The sequence below is a fragment of the Ornithorhynchus anatinus genome, chromosome 4 (assembly GCF_004115215.2).
Source record: "Ornithorhynchus anatinus isolate Pmale09 chromosome 4, mOrnAna1.pri.v4, whole genome shotgun sequence".
NCBI lineage: Eukaryota > Metazoa > Chordata > Mammalia > Monotremata > Ornithorhynchidae > Ornithorhynchus > Ornithorhynchus anatinus.
Window position 1 is genome coordinate 73,008,734 of NC_041731.1, and position 17,753 is coordinate 73,026,486.

Below are 17,753 nucleotides of genomic sequence, written 5' to 3' on the forward strand. Positions count from 1 at the left end.
CATTTTTTATCAATTTATCATCGATATGAAAATATCTTCCATATTCATTTTACTTCATATTATTCATTATTGGGGGGTTTGTTGGAGATGCTTTAGGAATATTTTCAACATATTTTCCCCATCACCTATATCTATTTAGATTTATTGGAAGCTTAATTTATGCATATCAAAGCTATTGCTGCATTTTCTCAGTGAAAACAATTCATAATCAGTATGATGCTATTAAAAATTATAATGAAAGCAGTTAATATGAAGTCACTGTGCATACTTGAAAAAGCAATCTTTCTGTGAGTGTGCCATCACCCATATAGTCTCGACCAAACTGTTTTGGTTAGAGACAAAGCCTGGGACCTTAACATGAACAAAGAGGCAATTAATAAGTCACTACTATATATATGTTATAGTCGTCCTATTTGTATTTCCTGTTTGCTTCTATGTCAAAGAGGCCATTCCAAGGAAGAATTTTACCAGAAGGCGAGGCATCTGCCCTGAAAATAACCAATCACCTGTAAAGGTCTGGACCTTCTCCCCATAAATATGATGAGGGTACTCAAAATGGCTTTGCTTACCTCCTCTCTATGGCCAGGAGGCCATATATCTACTATACTAGTGACTGAGTCTTTATGACTACCCTCTAGGTCCTTACTTTACTTCACAGATCCAAACTCCCTCTAGATTGTGAGCCCCCTGAGGGCAGGAAAAATGCATACCAACTGTACTGTATCCTTCTCTTCCAAGCACCTAGTACAGCTAGTAAGCACTCAATAATTATCACTGGCTGCAATCTAGTGGGAGAAGCATAGAATCAACTATATGAGAAAAGGCTAATGAGAGGAAATTAGGTTTTCTACTCCTTCAGAGCAGAGAATAAAACAGAGGTAATAATAATAATGTTGGTATTTGTTAAGCGCTTACTATGTGCAGAGCACTGTTCTAAATGCTGAGGTAGATAAAGGGTAATCAGGTTGTCCCACATGAAGCGCACAGTCTTAATCCCCATTTTACAGATGAGGTAACTGAGGCACAGAGAAGTTAAGTGACTTACCCACAGTCATCACACTGCTGACAAGCGGCGGAGCTGGGATTCAAACCCATGACCTCTGACTCCAAGCCTGTGCTCTCTCTACTGAGGTACAGGGTTTTTCATGGAGTCATGCAATGGCAGCCTGCCTTGACAATCTTCATTGTCCCTCAGTAGTATTTATGGCAACCTTGGCAATATCCTTGACTTATTTCTCCTCTTCAACCAGCCCACTTCATTAGTCACTAAATCACAAACTTCTCCAGACTTCTCTCCTTTCCATCCAAACTGCCATCACATTGGTTCATTCAATTGTATTTATTGAGTGCTTACTGTGTGCACAGCACTGTACTAACTGCTTGGAAAGTACCATTCAGGAAGAGAGACAATTCCTGACCACACTGGATTACAGTCTAGAAGGTTCAAACACTTGTCATATTCTGTCTTGACTAGAGTATCAGCCTCCTCACTGACCTTCTTGCCTCTCCCCTATCCTGTCCATACTTCATTCTAATGCCCAGATTATTTTTCTCAAAAGAGTTCTAAAGTTCTTTCCACTCCTCAAAAACCTCCAATGGTGGCCCATTCTTCTCTGCATCAAGCAGAAACTTCTCATCATTTAATTTAAGACACTCAATCAGCTTTCTTCCCATTACATTATTCACACTCTTCTCCCACTATAACCCAATCTGTAGGCTTTGCTCCTCTAATATCATCCTACTCACTGTGCCTCATTCTCATCTCTTCAACACTCAAACTCCCCACCTGCCTGGAATTATTTCCTCCTTCATATCCACGGAAAGACTACTTGACCAATCTTCAAAACTCTCTAAATCATATCTCCCCAAATATGAATAGCTTAATTCAACTAGATCAAATTGTCAAATTCCACGACTAGACTTACCTGATAAATGCGAGCGATATAACGTAGTCAGCATTAACTGTAATTGTCCAGTCACAGTCTCTGCTATGAGGGTATGGATGAGGGAAATTTGGCGACAGAATAAAACCTGAAGAACCTGTTAGGTTGCCTCCACATGGTGCTTTAAATGAAACAACACATAAAAACAAAATCAGGACCAATCATTTGTTGATAGATAATTGGATAATAATAATAACAATAAAAATGGTATTTGTTAAGTGCTTACTATGTACCCGGCACTGTACTAAGCTCTGGGGTGGCTACAAGCAAATCGAGTTGGACATAGTCTCTGTCACAGAGAGGGCTCATAGTCTTAATCCCCATTTTACAGATGAGGCAACTGAAGCACAGATATTTCAACTAACTTGCCCAAGGCCACACAGCAGACAAGTGGCAGAACCAGGTTTAGAACCCATGACCTTCTGACTCTCAAGTCCATGTTCTATCCACCACGCCATGCAGCTTGAAAATATTTCTTGAGGAAGACAGTTTGAGATCTCAATAAAACTTGTATTAATAGATTAATACTTTATTCTCTAGAATAGGCATTATACCTTTTGGCTAAACCAATGGAATCATGAAGAGACTAAAAGAAAATTTTGAGGTGATTTAACAGAAAGTAACATATTCAGTTTATTATCAAACTTAAGCGTTTGGTTTACCTGTATTCCCCAGGAAGCTACCATACCACACTGTTCTGAATTTGTCAAAGCCAGACATATTTTTAATTAGTGCTCTACCACTTCTTCAGGCAAGGCCTGTGAGTCTCCTCCCCTCTCCCCCAATCATCTAGTGTGACACAATATCATTACTAGTGCTTAGCACAGTGCTCTGCACAAAGTAAGTGTTTCAGCAATCAATCAATGACACATACTGAGTGCTTACTGAATCAGAGCACTGTACTAAGTGCTTGGGATGCTATAATTTAACACCTAAAATAATGTGGAGACAGTGGAACCTTTTGACATTTCATGGTTTAGGAGACAGGAGACCTGGTGCCTTGTCCCTGCTCTGTCAAAGGTCTGCTTTGTGATATTAGACAAATCACTTAAACTCTCTGGGCCTCAGTTTACTCATCTGTAATAAAGCAATAAGAAATCTATTTTCCCTATCTTTAGACTGTGATCTTTTAGATTGTGATCCAGACTGCTTCTCTGTTAATACAAGCATTAACCCTATCCCACTTTGAATACTGCAACAGCCTCCTTGCTGACCTCCCTGCATCCTATCTCTCCACACTCGAGCCCATACTTCAAGAAGCAGTGTGGCTTAGTGGAAAGAGCCCGGGCTTGGGAGTCAGAGGTCATGGGTTCGAATACCGGCTCTGCCACGTGTTGGCTGTGTGACTGTGGGCAAGTCATTTCACTTATCTGTGCCTCAGTTACCTCATCTGTAAAATGGGGATTAAGACTGTGAGTCTCACGTCTGATTACCCTGTATCTACCCCAGCGCTTAGAATAGTGCTCTGCACATAGTAAGCGCTTAACAAATACCAACATTATTGTTCTGCTGCTAAGATTAATTTTTAAAAAGTAATCAGTCCACGTCCCCCCAATCCACAAGGACTGCAGTGGTTGTCCATCCTCTTCTGCATCAAACAGAAACTCCTTACCTTAGGTTTTAACTCACTTAATCACCTTGATCCCTCTTACCTTAGCTCTCTTATTTTCTACAACAGCCTAGTTTGCACACTTTGCTCCTGTAAAGCTCACCTATTCACTCTACCTCGATCTTGTCTGTGTCACTGTTGATCCTCACCCAAGTCCAGCTTCTAACTTGAAACTCCCTTCCCATTCATATTGGATAAACCCCCCACCTTCAAAGCTTTATTTGAAGCACATTTCCTTTGAAGCACATTTCCTCCAATAGGCCCTCTCTCATTAGGTCCTCATTTCCTTTCTCCCATTCCCTTCTGTGGCACGTTCACTTCTGGATTAGGAATTTTTATTCACCCCCCTCCCCAGCACTTATGTAATATCTGTAATTTGTTTATATGAATGTCTGTCTTCCCCTTTAGACTGTAAGCTTATTGTGGGCAGGAAATGGGGATGCCAACTCTGTTAGGTTGTATTCTCTGAAGCACTTAGTACAGTGCTCTGCAAACAGTAAATATGACTGAAAGATCTCTTTGTGGTACAATAACTGGCAATCTGATTATCTTGGACCTACTCCAGTGCTTTAGTGCAGTGCTTATTCATTCAGTAGTATTTATTGAGCACTTACTATGTGCAGAGCACTGTACTAAGCGCTTGGGATGAACAAGTCGGCAACAGATAGAGACAGTCCCTGCTGTTTGACGGGCTTACAGTCTAATCGGGGGAGACGGACAGACAAGAACAATGGCAATAAATAGAGTCAAGGGGAAGAACATCTCGTAAAAACAATGGCAACTAAATAGAATCAAGGCGATGTACAATTCATTAACGAAATAAATAGGGTAACAAAAATATATACAGTTGAGCGGACAAGTACAGTGCTGTGGGGATGGGAAGGGAGAGGTGGAGGAGCAGAGGGAAAAGGGGAAAATGAGGGTTTAGCTGCGGAGAGGTAAAGGGGGGATGGCAGAGGGAGTAGAGGGAGAAGAGGAGCTCAGTCTGGGAACACCTCTTGGAGGAGGTGAGTTTTAAGTAGGGTTTTGAAGAGGGGAAGAGAATCAGTTTGGCAGAGGTGAGGAGGGAGGGCGTTCCAGGACCGCGGGAGGATGTGACCCAGGGGTCGACGGCGGGATAGGCGAGACCGAGGGACGGTGCGGAGGTGGGCGGCAGAGGAGCGGAGCGTGCGGGGTGGGTGGTAGAAAGAGAGAAGGGAGGAGAGGTAGGAAGGGGCAAGGTGATGGAGAGCCTTGAAGCCTAGAGTGAGGAGTTTTTGTTTGGAGCGGAGGTCGATAGGCAACCACTGGAGTTGTTTAAGAAGGGGAGTGACATGCCCAGATCGTTTCTGCAGGAAGATGAGCCGGGCAGCGGAGTGAAGAATAGACCGGAGCGGGGCGAGAGAGGAGGAAGGGAGGTCAGAGAGAAGGCTGACACAGTAGTCTAGCTGGGATATAACGAGAGCCCATAATAGTAAGGTAGCCATTTGGGTGGAGAGGAAAGGGCAGATCTTGGCGATATTGTAGAGGTGAAACCGGCAGGTCTTGGTAACGGATAGGATGTGTGGGGTGAACGAGAGAGACGAGTCAAGGATGACACCGAGATTGCGGGCCTGCGGGACGGGAAGGATGGTCGTGCCATCCACGGTGATAGAGAAGTCTGGGAGCGGACCGGGTTTGGGAGGGAAGATGAGGAGCTCAGTCTTGCTCATGTTGAGTTTTAGGTGGCGGGCCAACATCCAGGTGGAGACGTCCTGGAGGCAGGAGGAGATGCGAGCCTGAAGGGAGGGGGAGAGGACAGGGGCGGAGATGTAGATCTGCGTGTCATCTGCGTAGAGATGGTAGTCAAAGCCGTGAGAGCGAATGAGTTCACCGAGGGAGTGAGTGTAAATGGAGAACAGAAGAGGGCCAAGAACTGACCCTTGAGGAACTCCAACAGTTAAAGGATGGGAGGGGAAGGAGGCTCCAGCGAAGGAGACCGAGAATGACTGGCCAGAGAGGTAAGAGGAGAACCAGGTGAGGACAGAGTCCGTGAAGCCAAGGTGAGATAAGGTATGGAGGAGGAGGGGATGGTCGACAGTGTCAAAGGCAGCAGAGAGGTCAAGGAGGATCAGAATGGAGTAGGAGCCACTGGATTTGGCAAGAAGGAGGTCATGGGTGACCTTAGAGAGAGCAGTCTCGGTAGAGTGGAGGGGACGGAAGCCAGATTGGAGGGGGTCTAGGAGAGAATGGGAGTTAAGGAATAGAATAATTGCTTAGAAAATACTACGTATTGTGTTTGTTGAATGACAATTCTGTATTGGCAGGGATGGGGAGGTGGTGATAATAATAATAATAATACTAATGATAATAATAATAAGATAATGTTTGCCAACTCTGTTATAATGTATATATTGTATTTTCCCAAGCACTTAGCATAATGGTCTGCAAACATTAAGCACTCAATAAATATGATAGATTGAAATACAAATGATTAATTATGGCATTTGTAAAGGGCTTACTATGTGCCAAGCATTGTACTAACGCACTAGAATAGGTACAAGGTAAGCAAGCCGGACAAAGTACCTGTCCCACATGGGGCTAACAGTCTCAATGGAAGGAAGAATAGAAATTTCATATCCATTTTACAGATGAGGAAACTGAGGAACAGACAAATCAAGTGACTTGCCCAAGATCAAACAGTAGGCAAGTGATAGAGCAGGATTAGAACCCAGGTCCTCTGACTTGCTCTTTCCATTAGGCTATACTGCTTCCTAGGGATCTACTGCAGCACTCTGCTCTTCTTCCTACTTTCATTAATGAATGACTGGCTACTGACACTGGTGATGTGTCCCAGTTATTAATGAACATGGAGAAAGAGAATGAAAGAATCAAAGCACTAGAAGGGACCTCAGAGGATCCTGATTCAGCCTCTCCCTGCAAGAAGATTAATAACTAAACTATCTAGGTCATATTTTGTCTATTCTTTCCTTAAAAATCACCAGGGATGGAAACTCCACATGCCCTTCCTTAGTAGCCCACTTAAGCATTTCATCACCCTGAGGAGGAAGAAGATATTTCTCATAGTTGGCTACAAATTACCATTTTAATATTTGCTCATTTCCCTTTATTCAAGTTTCTGTGGATAGGGATGACATACTCTGATTAGCATCTTCCCCATTTAAATAATCCAAAGGCAATTATTAAATCGCCTCTTGGATGTATCTTCTCTACGCTAACCAAGCCCAAATATTTCATCTTTATCAATAGTACTTAAAATTCTCTTTTTGAACTCCTGAAATCCCGTTGAATTTGCAGAAACTACACAGGATAAAACAGAGTCTGACATAAGCAGACACTGGATATTATTATTCCTGTTGATAAATTTCCAGTCCATGTTGTTTTTTTGAATTGCAACCCCTCATCACTGTCGAATACTCCCACTCTCCTACAACCCAGCCCGCACACTTTGCTCTTGGAGAAGCAGCGTGGCTCAGTGGAAAGAGCATGGGCTTTGGAGTCAGGGCTCATGAGTTCGAATCCCAGCTCTGCCACTTGTCGGCTGTGTGACTGTGGGCAAGTCACTTAACTTCTCTGTGCCTCAGTTCCCTCATCTGTAAAATGGGGATTAAGACTGTGAGCCCCACGTGGGACAACCTGATTCCCCTATGTCTACCCCAGCGCTTAGAACAGTGCTCGGCACATAGTAAGCACTTAACAAATACCAACATTATTATTACTTTGCTCTTCTAATGGCAACTGACTCACTGTACTTCGATCTCATCTATCTCGCCACCGACCTCTCACCCACAACCTGCCTTACAGCCTGGAACCCCTCCCTCTTCATATCCAACAGACAATTACTCTCCTCTGCTTCAAAAGCCTTACTGAAGGCACATCTCCTGCATGAGGGCTTCTCTCTGGCTTAGCGCTCTTTTCCTTTTCTTCCATTCCTTTCTGCATCACCCTGACGTGCTGAATTTATTAATCACTTACTAAGCACTTGGGAGAGCACAGCGCAACAATTAAAAGACACATTCCCTCCCTACAACAAGCTTACGATTGACTGATTGATTCCTCTGAACACCTGTGGACTGCAAGGATTTTGCTACTGCTGAACCTGTTCCTATAAATCTTAAAATCCTCTAGAGTGTACTCTACACTTTATACACTGTAAAAAAGAGTTTGGCTCTTTTTCACTGTGCATTGTTTTATGTTTGAATCATTTGGTAGGAACATTTTCCCAATTTATTTAAAATCACTTTGAATTCTATTTCTCTATTCCACAGTGTCAGCTGCCTCTCCCAATATAATATCATCTGCAAATTGGACTCTCCATCCAAGTGATCGTAAAAAAAAATCAGTAAAAAATGTAAAAATAAAAATAAGACCAGCTCTGGAACCAACACACAAGATACATTCCCCCAGGATGAGGTGGAGATTTTGACAGAAACAAATGGTTTCAAGCCTCTGATATCATTCCAACACTGATATGTCTCTCAGAACATATTATATAAAAAAACTGTAGCTTTAATTTTAACAGTTACAATTTGTTTTTTAATGCTCTCAATAATTCTAATTGGCATTGTCCAATATTTTGGAAAAATACTCATTCAAGGTTTGTTGATCTTGGCTTCTTCAGACTCAGATTTTCTACTACTTCAAAATGACATTTAAGAAGAGGAAGGGAAACGTAAGAGGGAATACTGCTACCATTTCAGCAGTAAGAATAATTTTCTCTCCAGCTTGCATCATGGCCTGAATTACATAGTGATTATACTTCTCCCAAAATTTGGTTCTCCTCAATCCTAACATGCCATAAATTATATTTTATGTGACAGGGGTATGGAATTCTGACAAAACACCCTGCATTTGATTTTCTGTAAGGTGCTCCTGGAGGAGTCACCTATTGACAACTATTTCAGATTTTAATAAATATTTGGCCTATTTAGTTTTATTTATTTCAAACATTTTTATGAACCCACACACCCAAAATCCTATGCTATCTAACTTGGCATTGAGAGTTTCTACTTTTCCCTCAGGCTATGTCAAAGTCATCTTCACATTGCCAGTTTCACTGGATCTGGATTCTGTTAGCTTCTTTAAAGATGATTCTCTCCTGTTTAGCACTTGCTGTGGGGCTGCCTGATTCTACAGGCAAAGCAAAATGCTGCGACTCAAGGGCCTGATACATAGATTTATGTTGTTTCTGAAACGTTTGGGATTTAATCTTTGGCACAACATTTCCAATCATACTTTCTTTCTTATCAGATTCACAGGTCAGGTTTTCTGCAGCTCTGGCCATTTCTCAGTCATTTTTAAAAGTTATTTTCCTACACTGTAGAACTCTAGTAATGTGTGTGTGTGTGTGTGTGTGTGTGTGTGTGTGTGTGTGCGCGCGCGTGCGTTTGCGTTTGTGTGTGTGTGTATTCATATATATAACTGCTCTTCCAGTTATTTTTCTTTTTCCTATCTACCATCCAAAAAACCACAGCCAACAGAATCTAGAAACAAAAGTTTGGAATCCAGTTTGGCCTAAGGGAAAAAGTCCGGGTTTGGGAATAAGAGAATCTTAGTTCTAATCCCGCATCCACCTCTTGTCTGCTGTGTGACCTTTGACAAGTCACTTAAGATCTCTGTACCTCAGTAACCTAATCTGTAAAATGAAGCCCAACACAGGAAATGGGCTATGTCCAAACTAATTAATTTCTATGTGCCCCATCGCTTAGTACAGGACCACCATATATAAGTGCTTAATAATAATAATAATGATAATAATAGTATTTGTTAAGCGCTTACTATATGCCAAGCACTCTTCTAAGCGCTGGGACAGATACAAGGTAATCAGGTTGTCCCACGTGGGTCTTACACCTTTAATCCCCATTTTACGGATGAGGTAACCGAGGCCCAGAGAAGTTAAGCGGCTTGCCCAAGATCACGCAGCAGATAAGTGGCAGAGCCGGGATTAGAACCCACATCCTCTGACTCTCAAGCCCATGTTTTTGCCTCTAAGCCACGCTAATTCTCCGATTAATTATTAATTATGGTATTAATAAATACCATAAGAAAACTATCCAAATACATTCCTACTTTATGGGACTCAGTTAATTCCGAATTTAGAATGGCTAACAAAGGCATCTATTTGTATCAATACTGCCATTGGTGAGCATTAATTTGTTTCTCTCAGAAGTGTTCATTTCATTGGGGTATACTTTATATTGCTATTAATTTTCCTGACCCCAGAAATAGTAGGGAAAAAAAAGGGTTTCTGCAGAGCTCATTTGGAGCTTTTGAATAGAACATTTATTAAATTGAGTTCAGTTTTCTAAAGCCTCAAGAAAAAACATTCTAGATTCATCAGGATACAGTCACCATGGGAAGGTGTCCTCCTCTGAGGGACTGGAAATTGTTTCCTGCCTACTCCCTTACCACTTCATGAAGGCATGACCTTCAAGTACAAACAATTCCCTGAGCAGAAATTGCTTTTATTGTTTCTGCTCCACTCCTATCCCTATTTAGTTCTTAGAGAGATAACACAGGTGTGTACTTATGATAGATTTACTGATAATTTTTATTGTCCTCCCATGCATGGCTCTAGTCTGTGTTCTTAGGAATATGTCCCAGTGCCTTTTTTCAATGTGCTGGGAGGAATGATTCTCCTTTCCATTCACACTGAAGCCCTCATAGCTCCACCATAAAAGTAGTCATATTGGGCTTTTGAATGATACTAATAAATATTGTTCAAGGACTAGTTAAATCATAAAATTGAATCAGAATGACCAGGACCGGGTATCAAATCTAGGGCAAATGAGGTCATATTTTCACACAACTAAATATTTTCCACTTATTTCCCAGAGATATAGACTTGTCCACACAGGGTAAGCATAGGGTCTATTAAAAATATCTCATTTTAAATTGTAAAAGTGATTAATTCATTTTTTAAATTGAATGGATGAATCTAGCAGATGTCACTACATGGTAAACATAGGGAAGCAGCATGGCTCAGTGGAAAGAGCCTGGGCTTCGGAGTCAGAGGTCATGGGTTCGACTCCCGGCTCTGCCACTTGTCAGCTGTGTGACCGTGGGCAAGTCAGTTAACCTCTCTGTGCCTAGTTACCTCATCTGTAAAATGGGGATTAACTGTGAGCCTCACGTGGAACAACCTGATTACCCTGTATCTATCCCAGCGCTTAGAAGAATGCTCTGCACATAGTAAGTGCTTAACAAATACCAATATTATTATTAAACTCTGTGAGGGTAGTGATGAGTCTACATACTCTAATATACACTCCTTAATATTTAATATAGTGCTCTGTTGACAGTAAGTTATCAATACAAATGATTCTTTAATTGATTGATCAAGAAGCAGCAGGCCTGGGAGTCAAAAGAACCTGGCTTCTAATCCTGACTCTGCCACTTGTCTGCTGTCTGACCTTGGGCAAATCACTTAACTTCTCTGTGCCTCAGTCCCTTCAACTGTAAAATTGAGATTAAGACTTCAAGAACCATGTGGGACAGGGACTGCGTCCAAACCAATTTGCTCAGATTTGTACTGGATGGAAAAATTTTCTCTCTCCCCTCTAAAACTCAGTTGCTGGGACCACATGACAGAGTCTTTTCTGTTCTATAAATGACTACACTTAGCATGAGCTGCTTTTAGAAGATATGATGATATCAACTTCAGTATTTAGAAAGGTGCCTGGCACATAGTAAGCGCTTAACAAATACCATTAAAATAAACACACTGTGATATTTATTTAACACTTTCTATGTGTCAAGTACTGTATTAAGTATCAGGAGAAATACAATATAGTCATTTCAGACACTGTTCCTGTTCACCATATGGCTCACAATATAAGGGGGCGGGAGAACAGATACTGACTGAACCTCCATTTTACAGGTGAGAAAATTGAGGTTCAAATAATTTAGGGACTTGTCCAAGGTCACCCAGCAGGCAAGGTCACAGGCTTCTCTGAAATCTGTCAGGTTGCATTATGATCGTTATTTGTATTTTGTGTTTTAGGGGACTATTACAGCATTTCTCCAATCAATTCAAAAATAACACTACTTTTGGATGAGTGTATGGAAAGGAGTGGAGGGAGGTGCAGGGGAGAATCTTTTCTCCTTGTCACCTATTGAGGACATACTGTTGTACCCTTGGAAATATAAGAGGAGAAACAATTTCAACATAAGTGAAACAACTATGGCACACCTAAGCACAAAAGGTTGCATGCCGTGAGCTTTTATTAATTAATTCCAATTTTGGTCCACCTATTGTTTTATGCACACAAGCTTTGAATTTTCTCAAATACATACCTATACAAACTGGTGGGCTGGGTTGCCAGAAGTACCGGTTTTCTACCTGAATACAGGTTATTCTCTCCTCTCCCTGCAGCTCATAACCAGGGTCACATTGAAAGATAACAGTGTCCCCAGGTTCTCTTCCATCTCCATTTCTTGTTCCATTCATTGGGACTCCTGGATCACGGCAAGCAGTAGCCACAGAGCCTTTCATAAAAAAAAAAAAATAGGTTTGATCACACAAGAACGATTTTGAATATTTCAGATACATCAAGGATCTAAACAAGCCCAGAACGCTTCATGGTCCAATCTTCCTTTGGGGAAATGAACTAGGAACATATGAACCAATCAAATATGAACATATGAACCAATCAAAATTCTTATTGGATACAATATTCCTTTAGTTTCCCTCCTCCTCTAATTAGTGAATGTTCTCCGTGAGAAGCAGCGTGGCTCAGTGGAAAGAGCCCGGGCTTGGGATTCAGAGGTCCTGGGTTCGAATCCCGGCTCAGCCACTTGTCAGCTGTGTGACTTTGGGCAAGTCACTTCACTTCTCTGTGCCTCAGTTCCCTCATCTGTAAAATGGGGATGAAGACTGTGAGCCTCTCATGGGACAACCTGATTCCCCTGTGTCTCCCCCAGCGCTTAGAAAAGTGCTCGGCACATAGTAAGCGCTTAACAAATACCAACATTATTATTAAGATTATTATTCTCCCCCTTTAGACCATTAAGCTTGTTTTGGGCAGGGAATGTTTATTGTTGTGTTGTACTTTCCTAGGTGCTTTGTGCTGTGCTCTGCACACAGTAAGCATTCAATAAATACAACTGACTGACTAAAGCAAGCATAAATTTCAGGAGTCAGAGAAACAGAGAAACAGACATGTTTAATGTAATCAGGAAAGTGGAGGGCACTGGGAAATGGTAGATGAGTCTTCGCTTTCTATGTAGGATAAACTACACACTCATGAAAGCAATATGTCATGTGTGTGTGTGTGTGTGTGTGTGTATATATGTGTGTCTATATATATATATATATATATATATATATATATATATATATATATATATTATAGAATAGACTACTCATGAAAGTAGTTAAAGTACATGACAGTGAGGCTCTTTCACTTCTAGATAGGGTATGTCAGATTTGGCATCTGACCTGATTTTCTGTGCCTCATTTCTGATATTTACTAAAGAAAACACTGCCTTCTCCTCTCCCAACTAATCCAACTCCTTCTGCAAAACTTATAAACCTCTCTCCCTATAGAGATATTGTAAATTAACAGATTCATGTTAATGCAAACTATTTGCTCATTGCTCAAGAGGTTATTTATATAATTGTCCAGTACTGCACAGAAATTGCTTCATAAAAGACACCCAAAAGAGAAGTGCAAGCACACATATATCAAAGTAATCCCTGATTAACATAGTGGTTGAGCAGATGACTCAGAAACCAACCTCAGGAATGAACTGAACATATGGCATGGAGATTACAAACACAGGGAAGTTGTGCTCCTTGCATTAAGGGAGCTTATATTAATATATAATTCATTCAGTCATATTTACTGAGCGCTTACTGTGTGCATAGTACTGTACTAAACACTTGGGAAAATACATTATAACAACAGATACATTCCTGCCTAAAAAGAAGTCACAGTCTAAAGGAAGAGACAGATAATATAAATAAAGGAATACATAAATGCGTATATAAATAAAAAATGACAGATATATATAGATATCTATATATCTATATCTATATCTATCTATCTATCTATATCTATATCTATATATATATAGATAGATATATATATGGTGTGGGGATGGGAGGGAGGATGAATGAATGAGCAAGTAAGACTGACACAGAAGTGTGTGGAAGAAGAGGACAATAGGGTTTAGTCAGAGAAAGTTTCTTGGAAACATGCCTTCAATAAGGTTTTGAAGTGGGGGAAAGCAATTATATTTCTGCAGTGAGGAGGGAGGGCTTTTCAGGCCATAGGTAGGATGTGGGCGAGAGGTCAGTGGTGAGATAGATGAGATCGAAGTACACTGAGAAGGTTAGTATTAGAGGAACAAAGTGTGTGGGCTGGATTGTAGTAGGAGAGTAGCGAGGTGAGGTAGGAGAGGGCAAGGTGATTAAATGCTTTAAAGCCAATGATGAGGAGTTTTTGTTTGATGAAGATGTGGATAAGCAAGCATTGGAGTTTCTTGAGGAATGAGGAACAGAGTCTGAACGTTTTTGAAGGAAAATGTTTCAGGGAGAAGAATGGAGAATGGACTGGAGTGCGGAGAGCCAGGAGGCAGGGAGTCAGCAAGGAGGCTGATACAGTAATCATGGCAGGATAGGATAAGTGCTTGCATTAATATGGTAGCAGTTTGGACATAGAGAAATGGGTAGATTTTGGTGATGCTGTGACGGTAGAACTGACAGGATTTAGTGATGGCATCAAAAACAAGTCTGTAAAAAGTATCAAGCCACAAATCGAGCACTCTCTGTATGCAGAACACTGTACTAAGCTCCTGGAGAGTACAATATAACATTATAACAGAGTTGGTAGATACATTTCCTGCCCACAATGAACTAACAGTCTGTCAATCAATAAATAGGAGGTGCATATATAAACATAACAAGTGGTGTAATGCATTTGTCTAGTTGAATTGAAGAATGCATTTAGCACTTCCTTGCCCCCAAAGCTCACAACCTTGTTGTCATCCACAAGTCTTCATTACTGTTAAAGTCTCTCTTTCACATTGCTGCAAAAGTTTGGTGTTTTTTCTTGATCTTTTCTTGGGTGCACTCCCTTCGATTTTAACCAAATGCTACCAACCTGGTAATACACTCTGATTTTACCTTGGCTAATCTCTTGCATTAGTAACTTCAGTGGGGTCCAAGCTTCCAACTCCTTCTCTAATCAATCTACAATCACTCAATGAATTGTATTTACTGAATAATAGGTGCAGAGCACTGTACTAAACACTTGGGAGAGTACCATATAACAGCGTTGGTAGGCATATTCTCTGCCCACAACGAGTTAATGACAATTGTTAAATGCTTACTCTCTGTCATGCACTCTCCTAAGTAAGTTCCATATATGGCCCTCAGTGTGAGAGGAGGAAGTGATATTTAATCTTAATTTTATATGTGAGGAAAGGGAAGGCACCAAGAGGTCAAGTGTTCTTTTTCCAAGGTCACAGAGAAGGCGAATGGTGGGAAACCCAGGTCTCCGGAAACCAGTCCTGTGCTCTTTCTTCCTTCATGCTGCTGCCTGTATCATCTTCCTGAAGCTACGCTCGACCCATATCTCTACTCCTCTCAAAGCTCTCCAACTGTCTTCCAGTGTCTCTTCTAATCAGACCAAGACATTCCTCTCAGTTGATTTTGAAGCTCTAGCCCTCTTGTCTCCACCTTACCTATTTTGAGCTGGTGTAAAATTACCGTATTGGTGTTACTTATACAATTCATTCATTCATTCAATAGTATTTATTGAGCGCTTACTATGTGCAGAGCACAGTACTAAGCGCTTGGGATGAACAAGTTGGCAACAGATAGAGACAGTCCCTGCCGTTTGACGGGCTTACAGTCTAATCGGGGGAGACGGACAGACAAGAACAATGGCACTAAACAGCGTCAAGGGGAAGAACATCTCGTAAAAACAATGGCAACTAAATAGAATCAAGGCGATGTACAATTCATTAACAAAATAAATAGGGTAACGAAAATATATACAGTTGAGCGGACAAGTACAGTGCTGTGGGGATGGGAAGGGAGAGGTGGAGGAGCAGAGGGAAAAGGGGAAAATGAGGGTTTAGCTGCGGAGAGGTAAAGGGGGGATGGCAGAGGGAGTAGAGGGGGAAGAGGAGCTCAGTCTGGGAACGCCTCTTGGAGGAGGTGATTTTTAAGTAAGGTTTTGAAGAGGGAAAGAGAATCAGTTTGGCGGAGGTGAGGAGGGAGGGCGTTCCAGGACCGCGGGAGGACGTGACCCAGGGGTCGACAGCGGGATAGGCGAGACCGAGGGACGGTGAGGAGGTGGGCGGCAGAGGAGCGGAGCGTGTGGGGTGGGCGGTAGAAAGAGAGAAGGGAGGAGAGGTAGGAAGGGGCAAGGTGATGGAGAGCCTTGAAGCCTAGAGTGAGGAGTTTTTGTTTGGAGCGGAGGTCGATAGGCAACCACTGGAGTTGTTTAAGAAGGGGAGTGACATGCCCAGATCGTTTCTGCAGGAAGATGAGCCGGGCAGCGGAGTGAAGAATAGACCGGAGCAGGAAGATGAGCCGGGCAGCGGAGTGAAGAATAGACCGGAGCGGGGCGAGAGAGGAGGAAGGGAGGTCAGAGAGAAGGCTGACACAGTAGTCTAGCTGGGATATAACGAGAGCCCGTAATAGTAAGGTAGCCGTTTGGGTGGAGAGGAAAGGGCAGATCTTGGCGATATTGTAGAGGTGAAACCGGCAGGTCTTGGTAACGGATAGGATGTGTGGGGTGAACGAGAGGGACGAGTCAAGGATGACACCGAGATTGCGGGCCTGCGGGACGGGAAGGATGGTCGTGCCATCCACGGTGATAGAGAAGTCTGGGAGCGGACCGGGTTTGGGAGGGAAGATGAGGAGCTCAGTCTTGCTCATGTTGAGTTTTAGGTGGCGGGCCGACATCCAGGTGGAGACGTCCCGGAGGCAGGAGGAGATGCGAGCCTGAAGGGAGGGGGAGAGGACAGGGGCGGAGATGTAGATCTGCGTGTCATCTGCGTAGAGATGGTAGTCAAAGCCGTGAGAGACTGTGGGTAACTCAAAAATGTTATTGACTGACTGCCTGGTATAGAGAAAGGTGGGCAATTTCACTAATATATGAGACATGAATAAAGAGTCATAATGACCTGGGAAATAAAGAATTAGCATGCATGAGAGTAGAAAGAAGTAAAATACAAAGTTTAGATTTAGAATTATGAATTATGAAAGCACCTGAGTGCACCACACAAGTAAACACTTGATAAACACTGATGATGGTGATGGTGAGGTGATATTCTCTTCCAAATCTAATCAAATTTAATGAAGGACTGAAGAAAATATAGGTTTGTATTGCTTTGTGTTTATTTAATCTAGATGTGTGTATGTCTGCTTAGAATTTCAAACTTCCTCATTCATTTCCAAAATAACAAAGTCCTCCCATGTCCCTCCATGAAAAGAGGCAGAGAGACTTACTCTTGTTCCCCAAACTCTTCTCATGATCTAGGGCTGTTTGGGGCACAGCAGCACAAAACATAAACACCTCGAAGAAGACTGGGATCCTGAACACATTGTAGTCACTTCAGACTGCTTCAAGAAAGCAAGAGATAGAAAACTCCCCAACACTCCTCTACTGACACCCTATACCCTGACCATTCAACAATCAGCAATGGCTCTTAAAACGACTCTATCCTTGCAGCCCCACACACAGCATTGGTCTCGGGAAGGCCTTCTCTTAACCTTGGACTGGACAGAGAAAGGGAGTCATAGCTTTGGCATCATACCAATAACCCAAGCAAGGTCTAAGGCTGTTTTGTTTGCCCATTGTTTGTTCAAGCTGCAAATGTTTGATTAGTTTTCTCTTTTCCATTTCACATCCAAAATCCATCCAATCACAGATTTCATATATAATAATGTTGGTATTTATTAAGCACTTACTATGTGCAGAGCACTGTAAGCACTGGGATAGATACAGGATAATCAGGTTGTCCCACGTGAGGCTCATAGTTAATCCCCATTTTACAGATGAGGTAACTGAGGCACAGAGAAGTTAAGTGACTTGCCCACAGTTACACAGCTGACTACTGCTGTGACACAGCTGACAAGTGGCATATGTTCTGGGGCCATTCTTCTTATTCTTGTACTGTTCACTTTAAAATCAAGTAAATGGTAGTAAATGGTAGTAAAGGCTATTTTTCTCTCTTTGAATCCTCTCAATTGTGATAACCTTTTA

At 42.0% G+C, this 17,753-nt stretch overlaps 1 protein-coding gene across 1 annotated transcript in view; it reads right to left on the bottom strand.

Annotated features, from left to right (window-relative positions):
* Positions 1 to 17,753, bottom strand: part of CSMD3 (CUB and Sushi multiple domains 3) — a 778,187-nt gene that overhangs the window by 243,587 nt on the left and 516,847 nt on the right. The window contains 2 exon segments of the mRNA XM_029063925.2: positions 1,926 to 2,064; positions 11,827 to 12,018. Coding sequence (XP_028919758.1) covers positions 1,926 to 2,064; positions 11,827 to 12,018 — 331 coding nt within the window.